A 21,501-nucleotide genomic window follows, 5' to 3' on the forward strand; every position below is an offset into this window, starting at 1 on the left:
TGTGTGGCTGGCTGGGAGGTGTGTGACTCTGTGCATATCAATGTGTACTTGTATCAGTGATTGTATAAGAGAGTAAGTATGTGTTAGTATATGTGTGAAAAGTATGGTGTTCTGTGTTTAACTGTATAGATGAGGAAATCGAAGTGTGATTGATTCTTCACAGGACTGACTAGGTGTATGAGTGCATATGATAGTGTTGTAATAATTAGTGACTGTATGTATGAGTGATTGTATGGGTGAATGAGTGAATGTGTGTGTAGACGTAGGAATCAGTGAGTGCGTATGTAGTAACTGGTATTGGTGTGTCATGATGTCATCAGTGATGTCATTTGAGATGTCATCAGTGATGTCATTTGAGATGTCATCAGTGATGTCATCAGTGATGTCACTGAAGTATGGTGTTCTGTGTTTAACTGTATAGATGAGGAAATGGAAGTGTGATTGATTCTTTACAGGACTGACTAGGTGTGTGAGTAACTCCATGGATGAGTGGCAGTGTGTGAGTGTCTGCATAGGTGTATGAGTGCATATGATAGTGTTGTAATAATGAGTGACTGTATGTATGAGTGATTGTATGGGTGAATGAGTGAATGTGTGTGTAGATGTAGGAATCAGTGAGTGCGTATGTAGTAACTGGTATTGGTGTGTCATGATGTCATCAGTGATGTCATTTGAGATGTCATCAGCGATGTCATCAGTGATGTCATTTGAGATGTCATCAGTGATGTCATCAGTGATGTCACTGACCATGTCATGAATGATGTAATATGTGACATCATCAGCAGTGGATTGCGGGTGCGCGATATATAGTTAGTGCAACTAACTATATATGGAATTTCATTGGTTGTATGTCAATAAAATGTCCAGCTAACTATATATGGTCTCTAACCTATGGTTTTTTCAGTGAATTTTCAAGGTTTTGTAAATGCAAATTCCTAACTATATATGGTCTATAACCTATGGTTTTTTCAGTGAATTTCATTGGTTTTTTAAAAGCTAATATCTATAGCTGTAAAATATATTCTTTATTACGTGACGTATCACGTAGCCACGTAAGAAGCCTTATGACGCGTCGCATAACCGTGACGTATCGGCTCTGCAGCGCAAACAAAACCCGTAACGTAAGCGTGCCGGAGCACGCTTACAGATATATATATTTTTTTTAACCTTAATTAGACAAAATCCACACGTGCACATATCTTGAGGCCTTGCAAAGGCACATCAAACAAACAGTCCCTACAATTTTGCCAAGTTTGCTGGAAATCTATTCCCTTAATTTTTTTTTTACTGTTTCTCTTGGTTTTCCCCTTGTTACGCTTACCGGGACGCTACCCGGTACGCGAACCGGACGCTCCAAAAACACAAGATGGCGGACTCCCGTTACGCTGCCGGTTAGCTGCCCGGTTCGCGTACCGGGAAGCGCCTCTACCGCGAAAAATCGCGGGGCACTTTAATATCCCCCTCATCAATCCTAGGGGGTCAGGAGTGGTCTACCTTGCCCCCTTGCCCCCTTTCCTTCATTTCCCCCTTCGTTTTTCACCACATCTTGTCTCTCGATCGTACCGAGAGACAAGATGGCGGCCGCTCCGGACTGTTTAGAATGTTGACAGACACCGGAGAGCCAATCAGCTTCGCTTCGCGAAGTTCCGTTACGCGTCAGGTACGCGAACCGGGGCGCTAACCGGAGCGCTGTCACAGATATATATATTTTTTTAAACGTTAATTTCTCATAATCCACTGGAGCACATATATTGAGACATAGCAAAGGCACGTCGGGCAAACCATATCTACAATTTTGCCAAGTTTCATGTAAATCTATTCAGCCGTTCGAGCTAAAAGTGAGTCCAACCGCCCTATGAAAAAATGAATGGGAAAAATGCGTTTTGGGACCCCCCTTTTTTCTCGGCCCCCCCTTGACGAAACCCTCCCAAATTTCCAGGGGCTGCTCAGAAACAAAATGTGCCATTTTCCTGAAAATTTCAGCCAATTCCGTCCACAAACGCCAAAGTTATTAGACATAGAATTTTCAGAAATCCCATAGAGAAAAAATCCTAACTATATATACCCACTGGCTATCGCCAGTAGGTAATATACATATATAAACATATATAATCTGCATATCTATATAAATATAAATGCATGCATACATATACATATATGCATACATATGCATGTTATTTACATGAAAGTTTTAAAAACACTAATAAAAGCAAAGCTAAAAAGCCACCTCATTACAAACAGAATGGCTTTAACTTAAACGAGGGCGAGATCTATTGCATTTTCAATGCTTGTTTACTTTGGTTCTATCAAGAAGGCATTCAGATGTGTCACACATTTGCCATAAATTCTGAATGTTAGCACTCTAGTTGCTCATTAGATCACTGTAGTAAAGCTAGTGCTCACCAGGGAAGTCTGCTGCTAATCATGGTTTGCAGCCATTTTCCCGCATTTTTTATCCCGCAGACTTTCAGTCCGCATACCATTATCCCGCAAGGTCATTGACCTCGCATACCATTATCCCGCATTTTTTCAAAACGCATGTGCATTTATCGCGCATGCCTTTACAAAGAATTACGTTTTAAAGGCATGTATGTTAAATGCATTTGCGTTGTGAAAACCACGATGACGAGAGAGGTAAGTGGGTTTGTGTTAATTTTTTCATGGGTTAGTGATTGTGTAGTGTAGTGTAGTGTTGTGTAGTGTAGTGTTGTGTTAGTGTAGTGTAGAGTTGTGGTGGTTGTTTAGTGTAGGGTCATGCTGGGGGTAGTGTTTTAGGGTTTAGGGTTGTGTTGTAGTGTTTGCGTAGTGTAGGGTCATGCTGGGGGTAGTGTTTTAGGGTTTAGGGTAGTGTTGTAGTGTTTGCGTAGTGTAGGGTCATGCTGGGGGTAGTGTTTTAGGGTTTAGGGTTGTGTTGTAGTGTTTGCGTAGTGTAGGGTCATGCTGGGGCTAGTGTTTTAGGGTTTAGGGTAGTGTTGTAGTGTTTGCGTAGTGTAGGGTCATGCTGGGCGTAGTGTTTTAGGGTTTAGGATAGTGTTGTAGTGTTTGTGTAGTGTAGGGTCATGCTGGGGGTAGTGTTTTAGGGTTTTGGGTAGTGTTGTAGTGTTTGCGTAGTGTAGGGTCATGCTGGGGTGTAGTATTTTAGGGTTTAGGGTAGTGTTGTAGTGTTTGCGTAGTGTAGGGTCATGCTCGGGGTAGTGTTTTAGGGTTTTGGGTAGTGTTGTAGTGTTTGCGTAGTGTAGGGTCATGCTGGGGGTAGTGTTTTAGGGTTTTGGGTAGTGTTGTAGTGTTTGCGTAGTGTAGGGTCATGCTGGGGTGTAGTGTTTTAGGGTTTTGGGTAGTGTTGTAGTGTTTGCGTAGTGTAGGGTCATGCTGGGTGTAGTGTTTTAGGGTTTTGGGTAGTGTTGTAGTGTTTGCGTAGTGTAGGGTCATGCTGGGGGTAGTGTTTTAGGGTTTTGGGTAGTGTTGTAGTGTTTGCGTAGTGTAGGGTCATGCTGGGGGTAGTGTTTTAGGGTTTTGGGTAGTGTTGTAGTGTTTGCGTAGTGTATGGTCATGCTGGGGGGTAGTGTTTTAGGGTTTTGGGTAGTGTTGTAGTGTTTGCATAGTGTAGGCTCATGCTGGGGGTAGTGTTTTAGGGTTTTGGGTAGTGTTGTAGTGTTTGCGTAGTGTAGGGTCATGCTGGGGGTAGTGTTTTAGGGTTGAGGGTAGTGTTGTAGTGTTTGCGTAGTGTAGGGTCATGCTGGGGGTAGTGTTTTAGGGTTTAGGGTAGTGTTGTAGTGTTTGCGTAGTGTAGGGTCATGCTGGGGGTAGTGTTTTAGGGTTTAGGGTAGTGTTGTAGTGTTTGCGTAGTGTAGGGTCATGCTGGGGGTAGTGTTTTAGGGTTTAGGGTAGTGTTGTAGTGTTTGCGTAGTGTAGGGTCAAGCTGGGGGTAGTGTTTTAGGGTTTAGGGTAGTGTTGTAGTGTTTGCGTAGTGTAGGGTCATGCTGGGGGTAGTGTTTTAGGGTTTAGGGTAGTGTTGTAGTGTTTGCGTAGTGTAGGGTCATGCTGGGGTGTAGTGTTTTAGGGTTTTGGGTAGTGTTGTAGTGTTTGCGTAGTGTAGGGTCATGCTGGGGGTAGTGTTTTAGGGTTTAGGGTAGTGTTGTAGTGTTTGCGTAGTGTAGGGTCATGCTGGGGTGTAGTGTTTTAGGGTTTTGGGTAGTGTTGTAGTGTTTGCGTAGTGTAGGGTCATGCTGGGGGTAGTGTTTTAGGGTTTAGGGTAGTGTTGTAGTGTTTGCGTAGTGTAGGGTCATGCTGGGGGTAGTGTTTTAGGGTTTTGGGTTGTGTTGTAGTGTTTGCGTAGTGTAGAGTCATGCTGGGGGTAGTGTTTTAGGGTTTAGGGTTGTGTTGTAGTGTTTGTGTAGTGTAGGGTCATGCTGGGTGTAGTGTTTTAGGGTTTAGGGTAGTGTTGTAGTGTTTGCGTAGTGTAGGGTCGTGCTGGGGTAGTGTTTTAGGGTTTAGGGTAGTGTTGTACTGTTTGTGTAGTGTAGGGTCATGCTGGGGGTAGTGTTTTAGGATTTAGGGTAGTGTTGTACTGTTTGTGTAGTGTAGGGTCATGCTGGGGGTAGTGTTTTAGGGTTTAGGGTAGTTTAGTTGTTTAGTGTATGCTAAAGGCATATTCGTTCTAAAAGTTTTCGTTATTTTAATTTGCTGCCTAATAGTACATGCAGGATTTTTTTTGCGGACTGATGGTATGCGGGATTTCGTCATATATTCGCTAATCATACTTTCTATGGCAAAATGAACCCCCTCATTTTGTTCCTTTTTAAATTAAATGTTTTAAGAGTTACCACTTTATTCCAATCAAGATGGCTTCAGGTGTGCCATACCTTTGTAATAAGTAGGACTGTTAGCACTCTAGTTGTTCTTTAGAACACTCTGGGACATTCTGTCATTGGGCTATAGTTGGGCTACATCTGGCTGATATTTGGGCTACATTTGTTTTTTTTGTCTCTGGTGGCCATCTTTGGGCTACATTGGGCTACATTGGGCTACATTGGGCTACATTTGGGCTCCAACATATATATAGCCCAATGTAGCCCAATATATATTTTTCAAAGTTAATTTTCGTAAAAACCACTGGAGCCTATATCTTGAGACATAGCAAAGGCACATCGGGCTACCAGTCCCTACAATTTTGCCAAGTTTGGTGTAAATCCATTCAGCCGTTCAGGCTAAAAGTGAGGCCAACCGCCCTATGGAAAATTGCATGGGAAAAACACGTTTTGGGACCCCCCTTTTTTCTCGACCTCCCCTTGACGAAACCCTCCCAAATTTTCAGGGGCTGCTCAGAAACAAAATGTTCCATTTTCCTGAAAATTTCAGCCAATTAAGCTGAATTAAGATGCTTGGAATCTAAACTCATTATTCGGTTTAATACCCTGGCACCTAATGGTCTCAATAAAGATGAGGGATTGGCAGCGCATCTGTATATCTAGTTGTCCTTTGCTGTACTGTTAACCTTATTATCCGGAAGATGTCATTTTTTAAACTTGTTAATTTTAGCACTGTATATGTACTAAGTCACTTGTCTGGTTTTAACCCATATTTCGTTTTCTGTTTTTTTACAGATATTGTAAGATTTCCCTCACTGAAAATAATGAATTCACCCTTTTCTATGCTAGACCTGGTCAGCCACTTGGCTTACTTGATATACAATCATGAACTATACGGCCCACTTGGGCAACACACCAACCAAACAACGACGTGATCTATTTTGCACTATTGCACCTATCGCGCTCACTACTGTTTGTACATGTAATGGAACCAAGTATATATATGATATTCACTGGCATTGTGGAGTGTCTCAAAAGCCCACTCGGGCAATATTGAAGTTCATGTACTCAATACATCCGTATAAGGGGTACTGTGATTGCACATGTATTGCTAATTGTAGCATCAATTTTTGTTGCCAGTACATACACGACAAACACATAGCTCAGTGTGATTGTCATTGCCTTTTAATCTTCAAGCACACCGGCAGCGCGAGTTCGCGCCAGCATATAAACGTTAAATATGCTTTTCTTTGTAAACTGTTTTTCCTTAAAGACACGGTTTCTGCATCATGTATAAATCGATAACAACTTTTTCATAACTAATCGAGCAGTATTGTAATATGTAGCACGAATTGCTTTTCATCACGTGATGGGTTGGTGACTAGTTTTACGTAAAATAATTTTCCTTTCATGTCTTTTGATTTAAAAACAGGGTTTATCATGAACAGCATTATTAGCATGCACTAAATTAAATTTGAGGTATATAATGTATTACCACATTGACAAAAACACAGTCAGCTCTATAGAGGGAGTCTGTTTTTCATTTTCATACATGACCATGTGACTTCAACTTTATTTACTTGCACCTTAACAATGTTTATTGCCCGTGATGAAGGAGTGACTACAACTCCGAAACGCGTTGGACATCGTGCCTGAATAAACTTCTTTGCACTCAGAACATTGTGGCCACGGCTCCTTTGTTGTAAAACTCGACGCGAACCAAGTGAGTTTTCCTCGAGGTGACAGCGTGTTGAAAATATATATATATATATATATATATATATATATATATATATATATATATATATATATATATATATATATATATATATTTAAGAAGTCAAAATAAATGCATTACTTCAACATACTATATTAACATTGTTATTTTAAATTGCAACACCCTCCCTAAACTTGAGGCCTATTAGGATGGCGGACGGACCTGCGTCCGTCCGCCACCCCTGAGGTGGAGGGACCGTCCGCAGGGGCAGTGGCGGTCCCTCTGTTGCAATTAGGATGTGACCGCCACCCTGGCGGTCACATCCCGCATCTTTAACCTTGCGGCGGGTGCTGCTTGAAGCAGCACCCACCGCAAGGTTAAAAATGCATGCTTTGCATTTACATGCACAAAGCGCAGGCACCGCACGGTGCCTGCCGCTTTGTGCATGTAAATGCAAGGGGGTACCATCGGTACCCCCCAAGTGCACCCCCACCCCCCCTTCACCCTGGGGGCCCGCAAGGGGCCCCCAGAAGCAAAGTTCCATATGCTTTTCCACGGCGGAAAAGCCGCCACAGAAAAGCATGTTTAAACACACATCCTAATTTGGCTGACGGTGTCTTGCAGACACCGCCACCAAATAGCGCTCAACACCCCGCGGATCAGCGGCGGACGGACCTGCCGTCCGCCGCTGTTCCCACCGCCATCATAATCTGGCGGTGGGTGTTTTCTGTGACCGTGGCGGTGAATCCACATCCTGCGGGCTGGCGGTGGCTTCCACCGGCCCGGAGGATGCGGATTCTCCGCAATCAAAATCGACACATTAGTCTCTACCTGTACCTTATCCCCTCCTTGCTCCTCCCTTAACCCCTTCCATTTAGTAAAAAGGATTTCGCAATTTACAGCCACTTCCTCCCTCCCTACCAAATTTACTACTAAAACATAGACGCACATGTGTGGAGATCTCTGCAGTTAGGCCAGTGAAATCTGCACAGAAAAGTTAAGAGAGGTGGAGGTGGAAAACTCCACACATAGGTTAGGGAAGCATTTTGTAGCACATGAACAGTACTATTGTAGTAATATTAAACGTACTACAAAATCCAGTTGGTTAACAGACCTCAAATTATTGCCCAGGCCAGCGCTAGCCTTTTTAGTAGAAAAAAGTACTTTAATAACACAGTGTTACTCAATACAACACCGCACAATTAAGGGAATGAAATACTGTTGGAATCCTTTTAAGTCAAGGCACTACGCCCTTCTATAGCCATCACCCTCCGCTTTTAATCAGGGACACCGTGGTGAACTGCAACAACGAAGGAGGTATTTATTTGATTCTGGAAGGCACACAAAAGGAGAAGAGTGACAGATTTCCTGAAAATAGAATAACGCTGGACATATAGGCGGAAATCAGACCAACGCGGCCTCAATTATGACATCTTGTGGGTACAATAATCACAAATAACTTTATCATACAGCGCACATGGATTCATGCCATAATCTGCTAGATCCATGCCTTATGTTTTACAGTGTTTTATACACTACAAAAAAGGTCACTTCCAATGGCACATGGACTTTCATATGCCAAGTTGGTTGACCCACAAATCACACATATTTTAAAACAACACATTGAATGTAGACCAGTCACACAGCATGTTGACTTGGAGAAAATTCCAAGACATTCAATGCACATTCATATGCCACACCACATCACATTTGCACACCTGAATGTAAGCTAGATTGTGTGATTCCCCCTATTAGGCACACAACTAATCCCCATATAAATAGTAACATGAGTGTACATATGGATAACATTTAAAGTACATTCATCAGATGGCTTATGCCAGAGATCCATCAATTTAATGACCTAAACTTTGCCCAGGACCACATAAAAAATATGCTTGCTTGGCCATTGCATGGAAGAAGCAGAGTTATATCTGGTCCAATCTGGTGCAGAGCTAGAATATCGATTTATAAATATCGATATACAGAAATATCAAGGTCAAAATATCGTGGGATAGAAATATCGATGGAAAAAATATCGTAGTCAAGAATATCGATTGTTAGGTAAGTACTATAGATTGCAAAAATATAGTTATTAAAAATATCGATTTATTATTCATGTTATGTATTTTAGTATTTATTTTTAGAATTGTTTGTATTTTTAGTATATGCGTTAAAACTTTAGTAGTTATTTTTGTTTTATATACAATTTAGCATTTTTTGTTCCATAGCGGGTTGTGGGTTTATAGGGGAATAGGGTGGGAAGTAATTTAATAATATGAAATGTATTCAATAATTTATATTTATTCATAATTGTATAATTGTGATGTTAGAGAGTTAAATGTGTACATTAATTTATGAATAATTGTTTGATAATTAGTTGTTAATTAATGTAAATCAATTAATTATTAATTAATGTAATTGTTGATTAATTGTAGGTGTGTGCTGTGGTGTTTATAGGTGTAAATGGTGGGAAGTAATTCATTTTTTATTTATGACTTATTCATTATTTGTTAATTAATTTGCATTAATTAATCAGTCATTATTAATTGTAATTGTGTAATTAATTTTAGGTGTGGGGTGTGGATATTATAGTGTTAAACAATGTGTGATTACTGAATGTTTATTATCTTTGTTAATAATAATAAAATGTAATTAAAATGTTTGTTTTTTATTGGTGTGGTATCCAGCACTTTCCCTACTGTTGCACTCTCTGGAGTGGGAATAGTAATTGTTACCCCTCCGCTATCCAACACTTTCCCTACTGTTGCACTCACTGGAGTGGGAATAGTAATTTTTACCCCTCCGCTATCCAGCACGTTCCCTGCTGTTGCACTCACTGGAGTGGGAATAGTAATTTTTACTCCTCCGCAATCCAACTCTTTCCCTACTGTTGCACTCACTGGAGTGGGGGCAGTAATTTTTACCCCTCCACTATCCAACTGTTTCCCTGCCTTTGCACTCTCTGGAGTGGGAATGGTAATTTGTACACCTCCGCTATTCAGCACTTTCCCTGCTGTTGCACTCACTGGAGTGGGAATAGTAATTTTTACCCCTCCGCTATCCAACATTTTCCCTGCTATTGTAATTGTTGTGTTGCAAAATGTATGTTTAATAGTTTAATGTGTTAATTAATTATAGAATGTTTTATTTTATTTTACATTATTGATATATGTATATATTTTATTTTTATATAATTTAAAAAGTTTATAAATTAAATAAAGATAATAGTTAATAAAATACATTTAAGTAAATATATGTATATGTACACATTTTTGTGTGTTTATATTTTTTAATTACGTTTATTTCTTACATTTATTTAAAATATATTAAATGTAATTTATTTTGTTAAAAATATTAATAATATTTAATATATTTTGTTTAAGTTATATATATATTTTAAGTGAATATTTTTTACATCTATATTTCTTACTTCGATATTTTTGATTCAATATTATTGTGCTTACCTGTTTAAGTATAGGGAGTCGATATTTTTGTATTCGATATTTTTACATCGATATTTTTGTAAACTATATTTTTTACATCGATATTTAAACAGGGAACCGTCCAATCTAAGGTGACCACCTCCCTCCTCCTGGTTGTTACAAAGACAGTCTCCAGTCCTGAACTTTTCATGACCAGATCATTGCTTTCAGGTGTGTTTCAGGTAACTAAACAGATAAATAAATAAATAAATGCATGTTAGTCTTAATTATTTCAAGGGCTGCAAACCAAGGCTACTACACCCAGAATCCATTAGGTTATCATAAGAAAATTCAGGACTGGAAAGAGTGTCCATAATGACCTAGGAGGAGGTGGCAGCCATACTCTAATCAAACAGTTACTTATGAGTCAGTGTTGCCAAAAAACGTTGGAGTAACACACAGGGTATTTGGTGTGGAGGACAGGACTTTATACTGGCTCTGTCAAACCATTGGCCAATACTGTTCTTCCAACTGTTTTAGAGAAGAAAAATGTACTCGACAGAGATGGGTAAGGGCCACATGTTGCCAGCATAAAAGATAAAAGTGCATTAGAAAGCGTTGAAAGCCACGATATTTAAAGATGCTATCATTATGGCTTTGGAAAGTAAGGAGAAGAAGTCTTACAAACGTAGACCCTTCTGATGCTAATGTAATGCTGCATATTCACCCAGCAAGACCCTGAACCTTTGATAGATGTTCGCTGCATTTCAGATTAGTGTGAGAAATAAAAATGCGTGGTGCTAGCAATTTGGTAAGACGTCGAGTACTTCCAAATCAAAACAAGACTTTTGCTGTAAAATGTAAAGGCCTACAAAGGGAGGAAATTAATACTACAGCCATTGCTGAGAGACACTACTTGTATTGGAGACTTGGTGACAGCCATGGTCATGGTCCAGTGGAATCTAGTACTCCTAGCTAGTTTATGCACACAGGAACCGATTACTAAACGAACCAAACAAACTCTTCATTCATTAAATGTCTGCTGAATATCTTCTGATGACATGCGTGTTTCAGGTAATGTAGGATGTTACTTAAAATACTATGCTGCGCAGTATCAACCTATATATAAATTACATGACTGCTCATGCATATGGCAAGAAAAGATGCTTTCCAAAACTTCAAGGAGCACTGAATCTGAATGAGATATGAGATGTAACAGTAGAGAATAAAGAGCCCTGTAGGAATACCAGGCTGCAACATCATGTGTCAGTAATTGTTAAAGAGATATGACTAAGTATTAAAAGCCTGGAGGACTGTTGGAGTGTAAAGCATGCATACAATTTTGCATTTGTATGCTTACTCTCTTGACTCCTCTAACCATACTGGGCCCTATAGGATTGGACAGTCTGAAGCATTTCCAAAAGTCTCCACAGAGGCAATGATCCTCTGATTAATCTTTCTCCGCCAATAGGAGGGGTGGAAATTAGGATGAAAAAACTCAGCATTAGCTGTGCAATGAGGACCATAAGTTGACAGCCAACTCACAAGTTTGAAATCAGATTTAAGTACACCACTCTCACAATCATGTTGTAGAAATAAAGAATAGCAACTGGAAGACCCAAACTCCTAAAGAAGTTAAGTGAGGATTATGCAAACAAAATCTCTGCAACAGTAAGACTGAATAAAAGAAAAACCTGATGTTCTGATAGAGCTTGTTAATTCTCCCTACAACTCATTTAAAACATCAGTACATTAGCACAGTTTAAAACGGAAGAACCAACAGGACTCCATTATATACTCATACAGATTTAGATTAATTTGGTTATTATATTAAAGAATCAAAATTCATTACAATAAGCAATTACTTAAGGACTTCGGTCAAGAATGTCACAATTTGCATTAAAGCATCAAACATTTAGACAAGTCTTCAGCGAGTGGTTATAAAGTTCAGTTTACAGAGTTACAGAGTCCTACTATCATTAAGGCAGAATGATGGTTCAAGTTTTTTAACAGCTCAGGTCCTACAAAACAAAAGGAAAGGTTCTGACATAAAGTCCATTAACTTAGAGATAAAGATAAAAGGGAAAATTGGAAAAAATATATAAATGGGTTTGCAAAGAAGGTCTCAGTCCATCAGCTACCAATTCTAGCATTGACAAACAGTCCATGTAAAAGATCGAGTAGTAAAGCATCTGGGTCTCAAGTAAGAAAAATCAGATTGGCGTTCGTCAAGGAACAAAAATCAATAGCGTTTGTTGCGTTTTCTTTGGTGTTTCTTTTTTATAGCGTTTTAAGCAATGTTCAGCGACGTGGCATCACACCACCATCCAAAGACTATCACATGTCCATAGTCACATAGTGCCACCTAAAGCATTCGTAACATCGAGATGGTTTCCCATGCTAGTCATGAGAAAGAAAACCTTGAAAGTCCTCACTGGCATAACGTTGGTAGAGAAGAAATACAAAGTTGCGGCTTATAGTCATAGCTGAAATTCTATTCCCACAGGAATATTTCACTGTGATCGTTGAAGAAGCATTCAAGTATGCCAGGGTGTGGTCATGTACAGGACGAATAAGCAAACTTTTAGATGTAAAGAACAACCTATTGTATTAAATCAGGGGAAAGGTCAGCCCCAGAGAAGAAGCATTTCGAGAAGGCCTTTAAGTTAGCATCACATGTTTAAATGAAATGAGCTTTAGCCTTTATTTAAAATATAATACATCCATTTAAATGAAGTATGTAGCAAACTTTCACAAATTATTATTACATAGAAATGGATAACATAAGAATACCCTACTAACACAAAGAGGCCGATTCGAATTCGGTAAAATCCCGTACTAATAGCCGTATGAAGCATTTTTCCCGTACGAATCGAATCCTCGAACGTCCCCGTACGTACAATGTAGTACGATGCGTACCCAAAGCAGTTCTCCGTCCGAATCGTACCAAAGCCCGTACAACTCAATAATCCGTACAAATCGCATTCGGAACGCGCAGTACGTGATGTCCGTACGGATCGAAGCATCATTTTCCGACCCAGCAAGTACGATTCGTCCAGTCAACACTCCATATGACTCTTTTTTTACGAGAGCTCAAAACGTCCAGAAAAGCAGAATTTGACTTGAAATGCGTGCAAAACGGACCACCGGTACGGTTCGTACACCCCATGATCTTAGGGGTACGGTTCGTACACCTACGATCATAGGGTGTACGAACCGTACCCCATGATCGTAGGTATACGAACCGTACCCCTACGGTCATGGGGTGTACGAACCGTACCCTATGTGAATGTGTGGCTCTCTGTACAATTGCTCATACGCGATGTTTACCGTATGAATCACGTACTCATTCGCCGGTCCGAATCGTACTTGTTGGGTCGTACGACATGTTTACGATTCATACGGTTCACTATCAGGGTCTGTATCGTACGGATTTTCCCTTGTTTTTCGTACGGTTCGCAACGATTCGGACGTATTTTTTTACTATGGATCGTACTACGCGATTCAGATGGATTTGTATGATTCGTACGGATACGGCTACAAATTCAAATCGTCATACGGATTTGTTTCCCAAATCGGAATCGACCCCAAAATGTTACGATATTCATATAAATGCACGTTTTTAAAATTTCATTCTACAAAATCTATTTTTATTTCAAAACTATAATGTCTCTAATATCATTTTGCAAAATATCAATCTTGTACCTCATTGCTACATATGTTTGCACTAACTTTTCTAACTGGTGCATTCTCAGCAAAAAGCATAAAAATCACTAGGCCACTTCACATAACATCACAATATTCGTTAAAAGCGTTAATAAGCAACATATGCATATAAATTCATTACCACAACTCATTTCTATGTATTAGTGTTGTTTTGTAAATGTGTTTTCTTCATCTCAGGTTTTAAAGCATGATTTAATGATGCTTCTACCACACTTTTCTCTGTTTCATGTGCCACTATGTCTAACTTGTTCAACTTGTACTTTTAACCTTTTGTATCTTCTATGTATAAACATCTTGTCTATTATGATTTTTAAAATCATGCTGGATCAGGACCAAGCATCATTGTCTTCCTTGTAGGTTCTGGAATAGCAGTCAGAATGCCTATGCTAAAATGGCGACTGTGCTGTCAGTGGCTATGCTAAAATGGCGACTGACAAAAATGAGAAATGTGAGAAGGCACAGAACTGAACCAAGCAAGCGTTATCCACAGTAGAGTTTGCAGGTTAGTGATTGAATGGATTGTCGACACACAAGCTGCGTACACAGTACCGTCTGAGGCTTAAGCACACCCCTTACTCCCACTTCCTGTCACCTACCATTGGTACTTACTTCGCCATTTTCCAAAGGCACAATCCTTGAATATTCTGTAGTGCAAATGACGTCATCATCTCTAGTGATGGGCTCCCTAACTCCCTTTCCAAAACGTTCTATGCAGTCAATTTTAGAATCTGCCAAAGGAAAAAAACAATACATTATATTGATTCAGATATAGAGAAACAGATGTTTCACTTTCTGAATAATTTGTCAAATCATGTAACATTCTTGAGAAGATTTAAATATGTTAGCCCAAATTTTTGAAAAAGAGGATGCTATAAACATGTACAGCTAAGCATTCCTGTGAAACAAGATCTAACCAGAAATCAAAAGAGCAAGGAAGGTCTATATTGTTTCAACCTGTCTTCTTATTAAACTCTTTTTAAATATATATTTTCACAACGTAAGATGTTTTAAAACTGGTGTCTCTTCGTGGGTGTCGACGCGTTTCAGCCCATTGACTACGGGCCTCATCAGGACAAGGGCTAATGATAATCCGTCTACAAAATTAAAAAATCATATATAACTACATGCATTTGGAATATTGAACAGGCTCAGAGATTAGGGATATATACATATTTACATATTTTACATTTTATACATATGTTTTACTTGGAGTGGTCAGGCACAAACCCAAGAAAAGAAAGCAACTTAAACGTGGCACCCTGATGTGACAACACTGAGTCCAAACAGCGTGCCTACTCGTTAGCACTCGCTATATTGCACCTTCCACTCAATGGTTTATCCAGAAAAGTGATAGAGAAAAGTGCCACTGTGTCAAGAAGAAACCTCCACCTTCATATATTGTCTCTGCTACAAACTATAAATGTCTTAAAACCGGAGGCTCTATCACCGTAGTTAGTGTACTCCAACCGATTTGTCAAAAACCGAAGAACTTTCCCAGATGTACTGATAAATAGCTGTAAGAACCAGGAAAACGCAACATATAGGTATTAACTTCTCCATTGGTACGCATTGGTGGATAATACCAATCATAATCAATTATTGCTTACCGAACACAAGTGTAGGCTCCTTTTTTCAAAGTAATTAGTAAAGTCCAATAAGCCTCTAGGGGTGTTCAGTTGGCCGCTCTCTCTGTCACGAATGTAATAACACTCATCAGTATTCCTACTTAAGTAAGATACACGAACACCAAATCATGTAGACATATGGTCTGTGCTTAATAACGGGTTTCTTACCTAGTATAAGCGGACCGAACTGAAGCCAGATTCACCGGAGCAACTAAATTGCTTTTCCTTTTGGCACGGGTATCTGCATGGTAATAAAGAGTAATGTAACTAGGGTCAATAACTCTCACTCCTCGCGCTAAAACGCCGCGTACTTATAGGTAATTACTTACTTTAGCTGCGATGTAGCGCTCGTTCGCTGTGGTATTCAGTCGCACGCCATGTTAGATCTGTGGCGTCTAAACGCCGGCCACGTGGTACGGAAATACAATCCCACTGACCCAGACATAAAGAACAGACTACTCCTCAAGGGGCCACGGACTAAACAAACTACTCCAGAGGACCGGTACCTCCAGATTTATTTTCACTAATTAAAGCGCGTGTATCTTGGTAACGTTTAAAACTATACTGCAGAATATAAAACATTAATAACATAGCGCCCTGAAGAAAAAAGAAAGGAATATTGAAAAAGTGAAATAGGAAAAGCCATCACCAATTACGAAGGGTCTGCCACTCCTCACAATAAAAACCAAATCGCAAGAACTCCTTTACACATAGTATTCAGTATCACAGTTACAGTTGATCTAACACAGAAACGTACCAAAATATAGAAATATAACAGAATTTTCTATATCAGTGCCCAAATTTCATCTCTGTTATTTAAACCATTGGTTGCTGTCTTGTATTTTTCGATTAGTCTGGCCTCTAACCTATCTAATTTGGATTCAATTTCTTCTGGTTTACCCTTACTAAGCACTCATAAGACTGTCCAAGTGATATCATTCTCCGTATGCTGGTAAGTTTCAAAGTGCTGCACTAATGGTGCTCCCTGGACTTTGGGTATGGAGGTATATAAATGAGGTAGAATTTGTTTTGTGAACATGATTAGTTTCATTTAGGAGGAGATAATTTATATTGCTCTTTCATAAATAGACTGTTTCAATTAGACCTAAGGCATCGCTTTTTTTGAATAATATGTTATTTACCCAGATGCCATTGGCTTACCGGGTTTCCCCTTGTTTGTGATAGCTGTTTATACCTGTGGGGCCAAATTGATGACTTGGGAGGTGATTGCTGCTGGGCGTACTGAGCGAAGGACTACGACATCTTGTCCTGCGCCGCCCGTGCTGCTCACGCTGGACTGAAGGACTACGAGTCCCAGCAGCCCCTGTGCCCCCTACACCGCCTGGAGCACCTGAGGCTTGTTAGCCTTTCAACACTTAAGTCCTTGCCGCTGCGCTGTGAGGACCTACTGCAGACTTTGCTGCTGTTTGTACCTGTGGGGCCAAATTGCTGACTTGGCAGGGGATTGCTGCTGGGCGTACTGAGCGAAGGACTACGACATCTTGTCTTGCGCCTTCCGTGCTACTCACGCTGGACTGAAGGACTACGAGTCCCAGCAGCCCCTGGGCCCCCTACACCACCTGGAGCACCTGAGGCTTGTTAGCCTTTCAACACTTAAGACCTTGCCGCACCCACTAGCGCGGGTGCCGCTGCGCTGTGAGGACCTACTGCGGACTTTGCTTCTGTTTGTACCTGTGGGGCCAAATTGCTGACTTGGGAGGTGATTGCTGCTGGGCGTACTGAGCGAAGGACTACGACATCTTGTCTTGCGCCTTCCGTGCTACTTACGCTGGACTGACGGACTACGAGTCCCAGCAGCCCCTGGGCCCCCTACACCACCTGGGGCACCTGAGGCTTGTTAGCCTTTCAACACTTAAGTCCTTGCCGCTGCGCTGTGAGGACCTACTGCAGACTTTGCTGCTGTTTGTACCTGTGGGGCCAAATTGCTGACTTGGCAGGGGATTGCTGCTGGGCGCACTGAGCGAAGGACTACGACATCTTGTCTTGCGCCTTCCGTGCTACTCACGCTGGACTGAAGGACTACGAGTCCCAGCAGCCCCTGGGCCCCCTACACCACCTGGAGCACCTGAGGCTTGTTAGCCTTTCAACACTTAAGACCTTGCCGCACCCACTAGCGCGGGTACCGCTGCGCTGTGAGGACCTACTGCGGACTTTGCTGCTGTTTGTACCTGTGGGGCCAAATTGCTGACTTGGGAGGTGATTGCTGCTGGGCGTACTGAGCGAAGGACTACGACATCTTGTCCTGCGCCTCCCGTGCTACTCACGCTGGACTGAAGGACTACGAGTCCCAGCAGCCCCTGGGCCCCCTACCCCTCCTGGAGCACCTGAGGCTTGTTAGACTCCTCCCCCCGCTATTACATAATCAACTAGCTCCCGCGCAAAGCGGGATGGGCGCGGGTGGATGCCGGGCTAAGCCCGGGCAAAGGGCGGGCCATCTGTGGCCATCCGGGGTCAGACGAGGCCGGGCTGGGCCACCTCCCCAAAACTTCATCTTCGTGGACCTGGACTCTACCTTAGCTAAGTGTACCCGAAAGATTTTATATTGTTCCTCCTCCCCATCCACGCATGCGGGAGTAACTCTGTACTCCAGCACTCATATACTGCATGTATTTGGTTTGGTTGTAACACTGTATAGCTGTCTTGCTACTTTTATTTTATTTTTAATCCCTGTGGTAAACTACAATGGTACATAACAGACGAAAGGGGAGGAAAGCTGTGACAGCTAGCATTGGAGGGACCGTCACTGGAACCCTAGATCAGTTTATTACAAGAGCTGCAGTTGTCCTAGAACGCGAAATAGCGTTAACGGAACAAAGATTGTCATTGGAGCCAATCCTTTCTAAAAGATCTTCACTAGGTATGATTAGAGAAGGCGTTACACCTGAGCGGCCATCAGTGTATCAACCTAATGGTGATTGGTCGGACGCCAGCATAGAGCTAGCAGGTTCTGACAGGTCAATTGTTTGTACCTCAGCAAATTCAACGAGGGATAGTATATCAATTCTAGGGAACAAGCAGGGAGAGATAAATACTCACACAACACCTAGTACCTTGCCTGACCAAAGATTTACAAAAGACAAAGACAGAGATACAGATGTACTCAGGAAATCTGGGAAAAGAAAGTGTGGGGGAGGCGCCTAGAAGGGTAGATGCCCAAAAATCTTTAAAACCACTATGACCATTAATTTAGGTGGGAATAAGGGTAAGCCCACTCAAATGTCTGCTATCAACGTACCTCCTAACAAAGATCAAGGTAAATGAATATTTGAGCACCCACAATGTTCCCCACAGATGATACATATACCCGATGGCCTTCTGGGACACATTGAACATCTAATGAAGTTGCTGATGTTACCCCTATTTGAAAGAATAAAATTAATTAACGAAAATTTGGGGAAACTAGAAAAAATTGTTACGGACAACCTAAACACCTTCAGGGAAGTATTGGGCACCATAGTGGATTCAGATTGTATAATACAAGATAGAATAGCCCCAGAACCTATTGGGACTCTAAATAGCACCCCACACGACAAACAATTTAGCATGAAAGGACATTTAAAAAACACCAACAAGGAGGGTATTACCACGGTAATAAATACAAAACAATTTAGCGGGGAGGGAGCAGGAGCATCTGGAGGGATGGCCAGCAAAGAGCAGGCCACCCCAAAGTTAATTGGAAATGCAATCAATAAAGGGGAAAAGGATGCAGGCCCAGAGTGTGGAAAAAAGAGGCACCCATGTATTGATCTATCCCCAGACTATGCCCCATACACCGTGATATTGACTGGTGTGCCAGAGATCCAACAGAATAAATTAGAAACTGAACTGGAAAACAAAGTCATTATTTGGCTTAACACCAATAGATCGCTCCCGGGCTATACAAATGCAGAAATGTTGCTTGTAAGAAGTGTGAGTTGGTTGGGACGAAGACAAAAGGATCAGAAGGGGGACTGTGTAATCGTGAACTTTAGGGATCCCAGGGTGGCAAGGTTTATATGTGAGGGGAAAGCTTATAGTGGGGAGGGTGGGATTCAAACCTTTGATTTGAGCTATTTCTATCCACGCTCAACATTTGGTACCCCGCACTTTTCCGGAAATAGGATAGATATTCCACATAGACGACAAAACATGGCATTTAGGCCAGAGTTCTGCCTTCCCCTATTCAATCGATTTGAGACACTGTATGGACTGGACGTGTTGATTGACTTGGTAGTAGCACTTTAGACACGATTTTAGAGTCGCCGATGGGCAATGATATCGTAAACCAAGTCCAGGCAGCCAGTAGAGTTAGTAATAGCGGGGAGGACTTTGGTACAGAAATAGAGGCCTTTGATAAAGTCTGTCATGGAATCACGGCCTGTAATCATAATAATCTGAGTATTATGGCAGCGGATAATCCAGGTACTCCTGACACCACTGTTATAGAGGAAGCAATATTTAATGAAAGATCTTGGTTAATTATGTTTTGGAATGTTGCGGGCCTTAAAACGAAACTCTCTAATCCTACATGGTTGGATGCGATTAGAGACTATAATATTGTAAGTCTACAAGAGACTTGGGCAATAGAAGCCCGGCATATATGTGGTTTTAAGACCTTTCATTCACCGGCAACTCCCTCTCTTTACGGCAGGGCAAAAGGAGGTCAGTGTACCTATGCGTCTATCCTGTTAAGCTGTCGTAAGATTGAGATGGTGGTTAACAATCAATACTACCATATAATTAGGATTGTGGTTGAAAAAGATTTACACCTGGTTATTGTAAATTTTTACAATAATGTGTTGGTGGCTGCCCTTGAACAAACATTCTTAAGTCTGGGTAAAGATATTAGAAGCCAGATGGAAGGTAGGGTAAAATCTGTTTGTGTAATCTGGGGCAGGGATTTTAATTGCCACTTATGTAGACACGGGGGAAAGGGCACCTGTGGTTTAATGCTAGATAAGGCGATTAGCCTAAGCCACTTTGAACATTCTGCCAGCGGGAATCACTTAAACTAAATTATTTTTTCCTGCGAACTGGACTTTGCAAATAAAATTTGTAAGAGCGAGGTCCCGTTCCGCCCGAACGTTTAATGGCAGAGATGCAAATTCCACCATAGATTTTGTATTAATGTCAACGCGATATGGTGGGGAGGTGTTAGAACTTAAAACTCTTGGAAACCCCTTGAGGGACCATTTCCCCCTAAGTTTGGAGATTGCCCATTTACGCAAAGGCCAACCTAAAATAAGTGCCCCGTATAAGGAAGTTAGGGACATAGTACTCAAACGGCAGAACGGATATACCCTTAAATGGGATAAAATAGTACCTGAAGACCTTTTAAATAAGGTGAATAAAGAATGTAATTTTAATATTTTAGCATGTCTTGAGGACAATGCAGATGATTCGGTTATCAAGTCCAATTTTAAAATTATAACTGAAAATATCAAAAAGGCCCTGTGGGTAGAGACAAAAAATTCCAAGGCTAAGCAATCGAGCTGGTTTGACACAGTTTGTACTAAGACTTGCTCTTAGCTGAAGAGTGCATTGAATGCTCCGATTCGTGATATGAATCACGTACGAATACTTAGGAAGGAGTATAAGAAAAATCTTAAACTAAAGAGAGACACCATAAAAAAGGAAGCTTGGGACACGCTCTGTGAAGCTTCGCAGAATAAAGATTCGGCAGCATTTTGGAAAGTGGTAAATGCCCCCCTCTTCGAAGACAAAACTAAGGCTAGACTTGAGATAGCCATTTCTGAAGTGGAGTGGGTCAAACACTACGAAGAACTTTATAGTGTTAAATCTACCGATGACCAGGCCCCCAGTGATGACTTTGAGAGGCCCGAGTTGGCACAGAGTAGGGTTAAGCTAAAACTAGGAATCGCACTAAGTGAAGTAATACAGAGTATAAGAGATAGTGCTGGAGGTAAAGCGCCAGGCCCGATGGCATTCCAGTTGACTTTTATAAAAGCAACATGGATCTTTGGGGCCCGCTGCTTACGCAACTTTTCAATGCATCTTGTTCCGATGGGCTATTAAATTCGTGGAGCAAGTCAATAATAGTCCCTATTTTTAAAAAGGGCGACAGATCAAGCTGCCACTGTTATTGTCCCATTTCGCTCTTGGACTCTACCATTAACATTTTGGGCAGGGTAATTTTAAATAGACTGCAATTGTGGGCTGATGAACGGTCCGTAATAAGTGAC

At 41.2% G+C, this 21,501-nt stretch overlaps 1 protein-coding gene across 1 annotated transcript in view; it reads right to left on the bottom strand.

The window, feature by feature from the left end:
- Window positions 1-21,501, bottom strand: part of LAMA3 (laminin subunit alpha 3) — a 1,062,926-nt gene that overhangs the window by 792,845 nt on the left and 248,580 nt on the right. Inside the window, exon 4 of the mRNA XM_078687418.1 lies at window positions 14,283-14,401. Coding sequence (XP_078543544.1) covers window positions 14,283-14,401 — 119 coding nt within the window. The remainder of the gene's footprint in view (window positions 1-14,282; window positions 14,402-21,501) is intronic.

This window comes from Lissotriton helveticus, chromosome 4_1, assembly GCF_964261635.1.
Source record: "Lissotriton helveticus chromosome 4_1, aLisHel1.1, whole genome shotgun sequence".
NCBI lineage: Eukaryota > Metazoa > Chordata > Amphibia > Caudata > Salamandridae > Lissotriton > Lissotriton helveticus.